The sequence below is a fragment of the Thunnus thynnus genome, chromosome 3 (genome assembly GCF_963924715.1).
Source record: "Thunnus thynnus chromosome 3, fThuThy2.1, whole genome shotgun sequence".
Lineage (NCBI taxonomy): Eukaryota > Metazoa > Chordata > Actinopteri > Scombriformes > Scombridae > Thunnus > Thunnus thynnus.
In genome coordinates this window covers 33,740,092-33,753,998 of record NC_089519.1, presented here as the reverse complement: position 1 = coordinate 33,753,998, position 13,907 = coordinate 33,740,092, and the positions used below count along the sequence as shown (strand labels likewise).

Here is a 13,907-nt window from a genome sequence, read left to right as displayed (position 1 = left end):
TGAGACAGAACATCGTACAGTCTGAAGGTGCAGTGAAGAAACAAGAATGTATTGAACATGTGAACATTAATGCAGTTTTACTGAACAGGATGAGAAGAAGGAAATGAAACATTAGAAAGTCTGTGGTTGTCTTGGTTAGTTTCCTCTCTGTTAGTTCTTTGGTCAAGTTGCAGCTGAGGTAAGTATGAAAACCACAGAGAAATGCAGAACATGAAGTGAGGGAAACTATTGAAAGCAGCTAAAATAAAATAGCTGACAATAAGTTTTCACAGGAAGGGGCAACTGTTATAACTGTAACAGCTAAAACAGTTGTCCAGTTTTGCAGTAGAGAGTGCAGAAATTACCAAGCAGATTTAAAAAATCATGATGAGATGAAATTCTCAGTGCATTGCTGTACCATCATAGAACTATGTATATATGCATATGCATGTATAAAAATATATGATTCTTACAATCCATGGAGGGAGGGTGGACAAACCTTATTAGCTAGACACCCCCACCACCACCACCCATGACGCAGACACAGCTGAACATCTTAATATCATTTCATTAAAGTGTTCAGCAGTAAATATTGATGTTATTATTTTTTACCATTTTGCCTTCATTCAACAGCTATAGTTTACACAGAAATAAACAGAAATGAATGTTTGGTGTTGTAGAGTTTAAAAGTCATTCATCGTACTGTATCACACATACATCAAACCTAGAAAAGTGCTGATCTAGGATATTTTATATTTACTTTCTTAAAATGACTTCATGCTGCTCTGAATAAGTGAGCTAAATGTCCTACAATGTAAATGTAGATATACAGTACCTGACACGGAGAGAAGGAAGACAACAAATCCACTCGCTGCTGCTGTTAAAGTCATAGCTGCTCCTCTCATCTCTCTGTGAGGCTTCAGAGACAATAAAATACATCAAATAATGTACAAAACATGTAATAATCATATCAGTAAACTATTCTACTTACAACAGAGAAGGACGTTGTCTGTTAAGATACTCGTCCTCTGTGATCTGTGAGCAGAAGTCAGATATCAGGATGTTAAAAGACTTGTTTTACTTCCTCTTTGTTATTTTATGAATATGCGTGAGGAGCCAAATGACAGTAAACACATAAGATAAATACAAGTTTTACTGTTTTCTAAAGACTTAATATAATCTATGTTAGAGAGAATAACAGACCAGTGTTCTGGCATATTAGTAATAGAGGAGAGAAATAGTGGGACATTTTTATTTTTTACTTACTCTTTTTATGTTTGAGCACTGCGTGGAAATTATTGTATGAATATGTATAAATGTTTGTATGAACTTGTGAAAGGTTAGAATGCTTAGTGACAGTCATAGAAATCATGTTTGTGCATGAAAACAGTTTGTCCCTGTGTTAAAGAGAAATAAAGAACATCTACTTATTCTGAAACACATCCTGCCATGTCTGTCTGGGTTTAATCATGCATAGAGTCATCACAACAACTCCTACAGGTTGGTGTGATACAGATTAAGAAGTATTCACCCCACTCTTCAGGTCTCACTCCTCTACAGCAGCTCGTATGTCTGTATCGAGTGTGAGTGTGTCATGCTCTGAGCGTTAAAGAAAGTGTAACAATACTATATTGAGATTTGTCTCTCTCCTCATTGAAGTCAAGTGTAAGTGTCACTGCAGTTCATTTTTACTTACCCTTATTAAGTGTGGGCACAGTTCAGTGTCTAAAGAAAAAACATGACACGTGACAGATGTGTGACATTTGGTTTGATGCATCTCTTCACACTTCTAGTGCATGTTAAGACACTGAATACGCCACCATGAGTTCAAAGAGATGTACTGCATCAGTATGGGATGTAAGAAGTCACATGCTGAGCACAATGTTTATTGTAAGTATTAAGAAACAAGTAAAAAAGCAAAGTACATCAAAACATGATACAGAAATCTATGTGTAAATCAGATGACAAAATGTTTTACATCTGCAGTTGGAAACTCACTCATTCACCATCATTCTGACTGTAACACAGAGCACATCATCAGTGATGAAGCCTGAATCTGCAACACTGAACCTTCACCACTAGAGGACAGTGAAACATCAAAGATACTGAATCACAACCCTGAAACAACATTTTACCATCAATCACTGATTGTTTACACACATTTAAAATTACTTTTAGTACTTTTCACTTTTTATGATTGAGTTGCATCTTAATCTGTTTACGCTTGACATTAAATTCATTAAACATTACAGTTAGAGCTTCAGTTTCAGATATAAACAGCTCACATGACAATTAAGGTCTCCTTCAATACAAACTGTGTTTGTGCATCTTCATTTTAGCAACATCCTTAATCATAATAAAGGATTACACTGTGATAAATTTCATCCTAAAATAGAGAGAAAGTTAGAAATTAGTGAGCCTAAAATAAGAGATTTGATTTTTATTTGTCTTCATTGCTGGTAAATACATTCATATTCTGAAAAATAAACATAAACGATTTGTTTTTTGTTTTAAGCTGAAACTTTCTGCACGCTGTCGCCCTCTGCAGCCGTGAGAGGGAACTGGAATCATGTTTCCAACTACAGAGTTGTTGTGGAAGCTGTCTGTTTATTGTGAATCAGCCACTGCAATATCTGGATAATGTGACATTCAACAAAGTGTGATAGAACTGAGATCATGTTTCATGTGTGCAAATATACAGTATACTGCACAAGAAGATAATCAGGATTAATTACAGCATTTTTACATTTAAAATAACATTTCAAATAACAGCTCTAACTTCGACATGATTCAGTTCAAGCTGCCATCAGCACGTTCCTCTCAAACCTTCTGCTACATGCTGTTACTGACTGTCTGTGCTGCTCACTTCTACCTGCTGCTGCTGCTGAAAACTGAACATGAAAACGTCCACATCATCCTCTACAGCCTCTCTCTCCACTGTCATATTTCACTTTCTGCTTCCATCAGGTGAGTCCAGCCTCTGCTTCAACTGCATCACAACAAAATCACATGACATTTCGATGAGTTACTTCTCATAACTGTAACTATGAAACTGATGTTGGCCTGTTTTTTTTCCTTTCATGATGCTCCAACCTGACTGGACTTTACTCCACATCTTCCTGCTCCTCTGTGTCTTCTGTTTGTGCTGCAGCGACGACCTGCAAGTCTGAGACGTTCTCATACACAGAAGAGTCCAACTGATGGAGAGAGATGACAATATAAGACTCAATGAACCTCATTAATGCAATTTACATAGAGTTAGACATTTTTAAAATATTTTTAATAAAAATGCTTCAGACTAAATTCTGTGTTGACCTTTAAGGCCTAAAACATTACTGACTTCTACTCAGCAAGTTGTTCTTTACATTTAAATTCACTTTATGATTTCATATTGATAATAAAATGTGTTCTTTTGAACTTATAAGCTAAAAAAATCATAACCGTATTATAGGGTAAGTTTTGTCAATAAGGTCTCTCTCTCAGATACCAATGATGGGTTTGTCTTATTAAAATAGTCTATGACAGGTTACCAAAATCAAATAGAACCTATTAACATTCCTTCTCAGAGAAAATTAACTTTTTTCTAACTATAACTGCTTCATCACATCTTTCAGCAAAGTTAAGTGGGCTGGTGGGTTTTTCTGTTTCCAATTTAATAAAGGTATGTGCTAACAATGTTACAAAACATACCAAGTTATAGTTTTAACACTGAAAAAATTAGATTAGATTAGATGCAGACACTTTTAAAGAGAGGATTGAATTTGCTGAGTTGACAGTACGGTAAAGTCATCTCTCTGGTGAAATTCACATCAACAACTTTTGTGGATGAACACTGATATCTGGGTCCATTTGATTATTACACAGAAATATGCTCCATATGCTGTTACCATATAGTCAGTTCATCTACTCCTCTTTCTTCTTTCAGTTATACTGATAGAAGAAAGAGGAGTTGATTTTTTCTGTTCCTTAAATGCAAATAGCCTCTGTTTTACTTCCTTGTTTTGTTATGGCTGTTGAACTCATAGGTGGTATGTAAGAAATGCCTGACCAGAGGCACTAGGTAGGTTAACAGAGAGCAAGCTACACTATGTATACAAAACAATCTATATGAAAAGTAGACATACAACACAGCCTGTTGTGGCTTACTGATCAATAAAAATGATCCTTACAAGCTAATCAGTTGCATACACTGTATATCATGTCAATACAACCAAACTGAAATACTGTATTTGTAGTATATACTGTAGAAATGTATGCAATCTACCTACAACTCCGCATAGAGGTTGTTTTCCTCTTGACAAAGCTGGGGAATTCAAACCGACCAATCACAGTGAGGGACATGCAAATCAGCGTCACTATGTCACACCCACCTTTGACAAACCACCAATGGTTGACGAGGTAGGCGGGGCTTGGAGGAGAACAGCGGAGGATTCAAACTGAACATGGCTGCGGGTAAAGATGTCGATGAAAACACACAAAATAAAAGGTAAGAATGACTTGAGTCTAACATCGATATGTTTTCATTGGTATTTACACAGACGTAGAGTTAGTAATACTTACGGCTAAAGCTAAACTTGTGAGACTTTAAACTGGTTAAAATCACGAGGTACGTTGATAAAACTGAGTGACAACGACGTAGTTACGTTAGCGTTAGCTGTTTAACAATAACGTTTCCGTAACTGTAGTTAACTTACCGGTTATAATTTAATGAATTGACATTGTTGGAAACAATTTAAATGTTTATTTCGGAGGTAATAGTGGGAATCCTTAGCTTGCATTTGCTAATGTTAGAATTGCTAGCTGAGGGGTCTTGTGTTGCTATTTGTTTGGGCTAACTGCCCATTAAGCAAGCTCAGTGGTGGAAGAAGTATTAAGTAAAAGTATCAACACAACGATGTATAAATACTCCGTTGCAAGTAAAAGTCCTGCATGAAAAATCCCACCATGTACTAAAAGTACATAAGTATTATCAGCTTGATGTACTTGGAGTATTGCAGTAAAAGTAGTGGTGTGGTGCTTCTCACTGATATATTATTATATATGACATCATTAGATTATTAATACTGAAGCATCAGTGTTAGAGCAGCATGTTATTGTTGTAGCTGCTGGAGGTGAAGCTAGTTTGATCTACTTTATATACAATTAGCTAGTTTAGTCCAGTGGTTCCTAACCTAGGGGTCGGGCTTAACTTAGCTTAAGCTGTCAAATAAATGTAGTGGAGTAGAAAGTACAATATTTCCCTCTTTGGCTAATGTTAACTATATAGGAGCACTGAGCAGCCACAGTACCCAAACAAACACAGTAGTTTTTCTAGTGTTTAAAGCATATGTAAATCCATTAAGCAGCACTTATCAACTTGTGTTTTTTTTCCTAATCATAACCTGAGTTTGATGCCCTCTCGCATACAAAGATAGAGCTGGTTTACTATATTCCTGTCTCTCCCCCCTCAGAGGTACAGTGAGCAGTATGGTGACCAATCGTGACGAATCTCCGGGGGGCTCACGTGCCGGCCGACCACCCGTCATCTTCAACCCGGACTTTTTTGTGGAGAAACTCCGCCATGAGAACCCTGACGTTTTTCTGGAGCTGGTGTTAAGTAACATCACTCGCCTTATTGATCTTCCTGGGACAGAGTTTTCCCAGCTCCTGGGTGAGGAGGGTCCTAAGACCCCAACAGGTGGAAACGGAGGCTTCTTTCGCTCTTTCAACTTCCTCAAACGCAAAGGTGAGAGGTCAACTTAGTGACATCATTTAGAAATTACCCTCAGCAATAGCTACAGTGAATGTCATTCTCTACATTGACATTAAAAACATTTGGCAGAGCAGCAGTACTGTCCGTCATTCATGATTTAGACCGAACATTGGGCAGCAATCATCCCTGTGAACAGTTGACCATATGTGTGTGTGAGTTAATGTATGAGATAGTGTTTTACAAAAAAATTCCCTCCAGATATGCGGCTGTAAACTAATAATTGTTTGTAGGATTAGTTTTATTGTAAAATCAGCGTGTCATAAAAGTAAATACATGGCTAGTCGCTAATTTTGCAGTCCAACAGTCGCTGTGGTAAGTGAGTAAAAGAATCTTCAGGTCTTTGTGTGAGCTTTCGAGCCCTTTCCAAGATCCTGTTTCACCACATTCCTAATTTCTTCATTGTCAGTGTGCTCTGATGAACCACAGAGATCACTTTTGTAAGCGAGGGATGCATTGTGCTGTCAGAGAATAGAAACAGGACAAGTGCGAATAACATTGGGAACAACGGCTCAGACAGATCTGCTAGGTTCTGCTGATAGAGGGGCTCCATCTATTCCTCCACTTCACATTTTTAAATCACAATGGAATTTAACAGCTGGCATTAAACACACACCGATAACTACCCGTTAATGCATTTTAATTTCCTGTCGCCTGTTTATTCATCTCATGTGCTAATGTGTTCTTTGATGTGTTGAATAGGATGTCTGAGAGAGTATGTTTTGGCCTTTAATGTTAATTCAGCTGCCAACCCATGTTTACCTGCTCGTTTGTCTTGAGATTGTCACACACAGTCATCCTTCCCATTACTTTCACAGATAAAGGTGTTGTGTTTGGGACTCCGCTGACCGAGAGCAGCATTGCACAGATCTACCAGCTCATTGAGTACCTCAGCAAAAGTAAGTCATCTAAATAAAATGAACAGATCCCTCCTTCACAGTTGATTTGACATCCTCACCGCTCTGCCTTTCAGAAGCTAACAGCTTCTTGCTCTTTTAAATTAGAATAATATCGATGGCATTTTCTCTGGGAATGCAAGTAAATTTGCAAAATTTAAATTATTTGCAGATTTTTTTACTATTTGTAAGATAAATGTCAAGAATTAGTGAGCGCACACACAAACAAGAGTTTTCACCATCTCATCCCCGCCTGCTATGCTCTGCTCAGATCTGCATGTGGAGGGTCTGTTTCGGGTGCCGGGGAATAGTATTCGGCAGCAGGCCCTTAAGGAGCTCCTCAACAGTGGAGTGGATGTTGACCTGGACTCGGGAGACTTCCACCCCAACGACGTTGCCACGCTGCTCAAGACTTTCCTGGGAGAGCTGCCCGAGCCCTTGCTCACACATAAACACTTCCACGCACACCTGAAGATAGCTGGTAGGGACACACGCACTCATACTTTTAAATACTACACTTTATCTTCTCATTTTAGGACATAAATATTGGACAATACAAACTTTTTGTGATACTTGATTATTCTGTCATATTTCTACTTGAACACAGGCGGCTACAACGCCTCATATTCATTCATGAAATGAGTGTCTGTAAAAAAAAAAAATGCTGAATTTCCAGGCTAATACAGAATAAATATATTTGTGGATTTCATCCCTTCACCCTCATCCTTTTCCCAGACATGACTCTGTTTGATGAACACGGCAACAAAACTGCGATACCCAACAAGGAGCGTCAAATCGAAGCCCTGCAGCTTCTCTTCCTGCTGTTACCTCAAGCCAACCGCTCACTGCTCAAACTGTTGCTGGACCTGCTCTACCACACCGCTAAACAGCAGGACAAGAACAAGATGTCTGCCTTTAACCTGGCTCTCATGTTTGCCCCGCATGTTCTCTGGCCTAGACACGTAAGATTTGTACCGTATAACAGAGGTTCAAGGACCAGAGGCTGCATGAGTACAGCTAAAGTCATGAATCAAGATAATTTTGTTTAATTTGTGAGCGAATTACCGCAAATAGTCATCCACCTTTTGAGGAAATAATAGTTTAATTGCAGTTGAAATTTTTAAATTGCCAGAAACTGCTCACACATTACACTATGTGTAGAAGTGTAATACAAATATTTTCAGCTTCAGGTGTTAGAGTTAATTAAGTGACTTGTGTTGTGTCTTGCTCCAGATGACAGCCGGTGACCTGAAAGACAATCTGAAGAAACTGAACAACAGCATGGCCTTCCTCATCAAACACTCACAGAAACTCTTCAGGGTACGCAAACGAACAATCAAACAATTATAAATTGAACCTTGGTTGATAATCTAGTAAGTTTCAAGCACATAAACAAAGTGAGCTCTATCCACATAATATGCAAAAGGTTTTGTGTGTGTTGTGTGTTATTCAGGCTCCAGTCTACCTGCGGGAATATGCCAGAGTGCACTTCACTGGGTCCAAAGCTCTGCAGACCAAGGTTAGTGGAGGGAGTTCACATTAGGTTACCCATTTTTTCCTGCTTTAGAGATCTAAATGAAATAAATAAATCAATAAATTAAACAACAGCAAATAATGTGAAGATCAAACCCAAATGTGGTGCTAGCATAATCTGTCATTTGTGACATTGTTGCCATTTAAAGGGGACATATTGCAGAAAGGGACATTTCCATTTCTTTTTCATTATAAAGCAGATCTAGGTGCTATATAAATACTGTGAAAGTATCAAAACGCTCAGTCCATGGAGAAACGCACACAGCCTGTATTCAGAAACTGTGCCTTTTAAACGAGCCGTTTGGACCTCTGTAAGGTTGTGATGTCACAACTATACACTCAGCGTTTCCCCAACCATTGCCTTGGAGCGGCCGCCTGCCCTTCCTGAAAGAAACAAAATATGTTTATTAATGCTATTTACCTAATTTATATGCACTTGTTTCAACTCAGTGTGAGAGTTTCTAGTGTGTTTTGCTGTCATTTATGGCAGCGCTAGTTTATCTCCTCTGCTCTGCTCTCTGTGTTTCACAATCCTTTACCTGTGGTTGGCCTGGGTATGCGTCTCTCAGGAAACAGTCAGCCAATCAGAAGAGAGGGGCAGTGAAAAGATGCAGCTCGTTTCAGGGCATCTGTGGCTTGTATAGCTGTAACTCGGTCCTTTTTGACAATAAAAAAAAAATTTTGTAAACAGACCACGACTGGAAAGGGGCGTAATATGACCTCTTTAAAGTAAACAGGCAGCCTAACTCGTCCTTTACTCTGACAGGATGATCTTGAGCTGCTGCCAGTAAACGGCTCTCCTGCTCAGCGGACGGTGTTGCCCCAGAAGAGGACGGCTGTTCTGGGCCCCAGCTCTCAGGACCAGTGCCAGTCACCAGCTCAACAATACACAGAGGAGGCCCTGAAGGAGCTCTTCAGACACGTCCACCACAACATGCCGGACTCCGCCAAGAAGAAGAAACTTGTCCGACAGGTTCGTTTTGAACACATAACTCTAGGAGCTGAGCTCATTTCTACTGTTGAACGTCCCGAGTGCAAAACACTTGGTGTGTTAAATATCTTAAATATACAATGTAAGGGTTGTCCTCTGTTTCCTACATGCAGTTAGTCAAACAGACCACCTCAGGCACGCCTACCAATGAGCGCTGCCAAGTCCCCCCAGGTCCCAGCAAGAAACATCTCCGTTCACGCTCCTTTGGTGGACTCATCAAGGTACAGAAACGATATACACACATATTGTCTGACAAGAAATGAGTGAAGTGAGATTAAAGATGATATGTAGCAAAGGTCCCCAACTGGACTAAGGCCACCAGGACGTCCCTAGTGGCCCTAATTTTGTTAGTTAGGGTTTGTTTAAACAGGACGTTTCATCAAGATCAAGATTTCACATTGATATTTTGATGAATATTTTCACCCAATCCTACATAATCTGAGTTAAACTGGCCTTTCTCAACTTGTTTGTCCACTTAATGCTCTGGTACCAGCGCAAGGCTCGTGGCGAGCAGCTGACAGCAGAGAGGCGACTTAGGCACGTCTCACCGGATACCGTCACCAGGACAGGAAGAAAACCTGGCAAAGAGAACATCATCCTGCAGCAGGTTAGCTGTTTTTATCACTGATTTTTAGACAAATAATATCTAATGTACTTCATATATTTTGTTTTGCGACTGAGTGACTGCACACCTTTTTTGGCTTTGTGTAATGTCTATTTCACAAAATTACCTGATAACTGACAATTTCTGTTTGAGCTTGATGTCAAAAATAATATAATTTTGGTGTGTGTGTGTGTGTGTGTGTGTGTGTGTGTGTGTGTACACAGGTGAATAGCCCATTGAATGGTCCCGTGATGGGGAAGGCGGGGCTGGTAGTAAAAAACCCAGATTTCTCTTTTAATGAGAACAAAGCTCTGAAGGTGTCCAAGGTATGACACACCGGAAAAATCACTGTCCAAAGCTATTCATACATTTAGAGGCAAACACACACACAACAGTACATTTTAACACAACAGTTCCAACCAATGTGAAAAAACATATTTTTTGCATTGCAGTTCTGTAAATTGACTCTTTGCAAGCAAATCAAGACTTAAAAACAGAATCCACAGTGACTCACAAGTTGCTTTTTTTTTTCTTTTTTTAATTGAAGAGAGTTTTGGAAACCTGTAGACCACAATTTTTCTTGCATAGGACATAAGCTCACATTGCATGTACTCCATAGTTTATTAAATTACATAAACATGCAAATCAAGTCAAATGGGAAATTTTGGGTTGTAGTGTTTGGTCATTTATATCATTTATTTGTATTTTTGAATGATTTTTATAATTTTTTTTTAATTGCATGATATTCTGGACAAATATCCGTGCTGTCAGTGTTGTAATTTATGAATACCTCTCTCCATCCATCCATCTATCCCTCCATCCGTCTCTCAGTAGGACACTCCCTCCATCTCCAGGATGTGTTTCTCTCCTGCTCAGGACGTCTCGGTGTAGAACCTGACACCTCCTCCTCGTCTCGGACAGGACTTGAGGCAGTATTAATATTATTATTCCTTGTTTTTTTTTTATCATTGTGTTATCATCGTAGTAAGTCTACCGTTATTTTAACTGTGACTAATATACAGCTGCTTTAGCCTCAGTCAGACCAGCCAAACCAAAGCCAGGACCTCTGTCTTCTGTCCACTGCTGGACTGACAATTAAATAAAATGCTCCGCTGTAGCTTTGCGTGACGGTGATAAAAATAAATCTAATTAAAATCATACAAAATGCATTTTTAATTCAATATATATCTGATAAAACACACAAAAAAATCACGTTATAATTTCATTAACAGTTTTAAAAAAATCCCTAATTTCTTTCAGTTGTCTTCATTAGTGATTTTACACATTTTAACATTTAGATGATGAAACTGTGTATGAAGCGTAGCATGATTCGCTTATGCTGCAAAATATGAAAAATATTGCATTATTGATCAGCCACACTTGACTTCAACGGGCCCCACAGACATTGGGTTTGTACAAGTATGGAAATCTTTGGGACCAAATGAAGTCTGCGTTCCATTTTTACTCTTTTAACTCTTTAAAACTCTTTGAAATCTATTAAATTTTATTTTTAGACCACACAATGCACCACTAATGGCCAACAGATTGGTGCAACAGTACTTTGGGATTGAATCTGACTGATTCAGGTAAGCTGAGACTATATATTTTTTTAAAATTTATTTATGTTTGTTTTGTTTCGGTATTCAGAAATGACCAAAATCATAAGAATTTCATGCGTTTACCTTGATAAAGTTTAAGGTTGAGATATTTGAATAAAAGTGAGGAAAAACTCCCACATCTGGCACAACCACAAGTCTGCATGACATGATCTGCTTAAAGATCATGTTTTAAAACATGCTAAACTATTCACGCGTAAGCATTAATACTCATCATGTTGCATGGTGCTCTGTTTTGAATAAACACTGTCTAAACTTATTACCTAGCTCTACCTCTAATGATAATCAAAACAGTTGATCAGGGTCTTTGCTTTGGTTCGGTTGCGCTGACTCTGACCCGCTTGTGTGCCAGTTATCACTTGAAACATGTTTTGTTAGCTACTGTATCAGAATTTATGACCACTAGCTAGACGAGCTTACAGTATACATGTTGTACAGTATGTATGTGTGTGTTTGTGTGTGTGTGTTTTGGTCTAATTGGGAACGGTGATGTGTGGTTTTTTGGTACGTTACGTTGGTAACTTTGTGTACTGGATGATAGCTGGGTGAACATTTCTCATCCTGATGTGAAAAATATGATTTTAATTTTAAACCGCCTTTACTTTTCTCACAGTCTTTGTCATAATGAAACCATCAACTAGTTGGATCCATATTTGTGAATCTGTCAAATGTGAAATGACAGTCCCAGATGCTCAATGGGATTTGATTTTTTTTTTTTTTTTTTTTTCTTCAACTGGACAAGAGAAGGGTCGTTTCTCTTTATTATTTTTTTCAAAGTGGTTGAGAGACTTTATGTTGATGGTTTAAATGAAAGTTGAAGGAGTGTATTTATGTATGTTTTGTCAGGTGGCGATGAGCAGTTTTGTCTTACAGTCAGGTCCTCTCTTCTCATAACGGTGTGTACGTACGGATGTCCTCTTGGTAAGACGTGTTTGAGTTGAAGTAACAAAGGAACTTAACATGGTCACAACTCAGACAATGTAACCTGTTCTGCCTTCAGCTGTCGGTTCAATGACATAAATCTGTTATGTAAGTTGGATTTAATGTGCATTGTTCCAAACCAGCCATACAGATACGATGAAAGATGAGTGTAAATTAAAGGAACCAGTAAATATCAACCGGTTTCTGATAGAGCACCAATCAAAACATCTAATGAAGAGGTTACACACCAATATCATACCTTTTCAAAACAATATTTTGTTTGACATGTAAATTCCACAAGCTAGCTTAAAGACTTGGACTGTGAATTACTGTGGATTTGTTCCTTTTTCTCACACAGTTCTTTACGGCCTGACTGAACTGACGTCTGCTCAACTTGTTGTGTAGAAAGAAGAGATGCACCAGTACCAGTTTCCCAATGTTCAGTACTGACAACTAAATTATTATTGTCAGATACCAAGTGTCTAGGCTCATCTCAAACAGTGTTGACTGTTGACTTAGCCTGATAATCGGTCTGAATTGCCGTTTTTGTTTCACTTGATTCATTAATTTGTTTAAATCACTGAACAAATCTAAGACATGGGCAGCGATATACTTGATTAATCCCCCTGCTGGGTGGATCCACCGCCTCGCTCACCAATAAGGGCTTTAACTCAAACTAGCTCTCTACTAGATACTTTTATTTATGATGCACAACATTTGGTTTTGGGAGACCTTCTATGTTTCTCTTGCTTCAGCCTGTTGTTGGGAATCTGCTCTCGGTGTATCGTGTTTTGAAAGTATTGTGGATGTTGTTGACGGGTTTGTGGGACGTGATATGTTGAACATGACTGACATGGACAGTAAATGACCTTACCTCCTTTTGATGTATACTCATATTTTAAAGGTCATTTTGTACAATGGACCACATGGGACTTTTTTTTTTAATTGTTTTTAAGGGGGAGCTAAATTGGATTCTGTTTTATTTATTGCTGGTTAGCGGCTGCAAAAATTGGTTACAAAAATGTCAAACTGAGCTAAATTTAAGGTACATTTATTTATTTATTTTTTTTGAGGTTTACTTTTGTGATTCAAATGAAAGCATGTCTGAATATTTGAAACACAAAAAAGCCCGTTAAAAGACCCTTATTGTTTTATTTGTTGCACTTCTGTTTTCTTTCATTTGTATTCTCATGTTACATGTGAAACATTTTGTTACTGATCTCTATTTTCTCTATGCATGGTCACTGATGAGTTCTTCTGGACACTGTGAGAATGACAGAAACATAAAGTTAAATACGACCAGTTGATGGGAATTTCAGTCCCTTTTAAACTTATCTGAAAATGGTTGGTTGCACCTTATCTTTTTGTTACTGAAGGTCAATGAGAAATGCTTTTACACTGAATTTTTATTATTTTAAGATGATGTATTAAAACGTCTTAACTCCTTCTCAGAACACGCTTTTCCAGTGTGACGGTGAACTCATCTGTTGTATCATCTGGTTTAAACTGTGGTAACTTGTTCGTTTTGTTTTTTTTTTTTTGTATTTTAGTGTAAAATAAGTTAACCCTGTACATTGGATTCCTTGGCGAACTGTCCGCTTTGGATTAAAACTTTCTT

The 13,907-nt window shown here is 38.2% G+C and overlaps 1 protein-coding gene across 2 annotated transcripts; it reads left to right on the top strand.

The window, feature by feature from the left end:
• Positions 1–4,393: 4,393 nt before the first annotated feature.
• On the top strand, positions 4,394–13,907 carry arhgap19 (Rho GTPase activating protein 19). Of its 2 annotated transcripts, none has more exons than XM_067585478.1 (12): positions 4,394–4,465; positions 5,430–5,704; positions 6,547–6,627; positions 6,896–7,105; positions 7,360–7,586; positions 7,858–7,944; positions 8,078–8,143; positions 8,924–9,130; positions 9,262–9,369; positions 9,642–9,755; positions 9,977–10,078; positions 10,587–13,907. In XM_067585478.1, exons 1-12 carry the CDS (start codon positions 4,422–4,424, stop codon positions 10,641–10,643), a joined length of 1,578 nt encoding a protein of 525 aa, XP_067441579.1. In that variant the 5' UTR covers positions 4,394–4,421; the 3' UTR covers positions 10,644–13,907. The 2 variants fall into 2 exon arrangements, with proteins under 2 accessions (XP_067441579.1, XP_067441580.1); XM_067585479.1 differs by having other exon boundaries at positions 10,584–13,907.

What these genes read in the sequence shown, in the direction of transcription:
- arhgap19 (XM_067585478.1), top strand. Translation starts at nt 4,422, where the DNA reads ATGGCTGCGGGTAAAGATGTCGATGAAAACACACAAAATAAAAG. An exon ending in CGCACACCTGAAGATAGCTG is followed by an intron (nt 7,106 to 7,359) that starts GTAGGGACACAC and finishes TCCTTTTCCCAG; the next exon opens with ACATGACTCTGTTTGATGAA. An exon ending in AAGCTCTGAAGGTGTCCAAG is followed by an intron (nt 10,079 to 10,586) that starts GTATGACACACC and finishes GTCTCTCAGTAG; the next exon opens with GACACTCCCTCCATCTCCAG.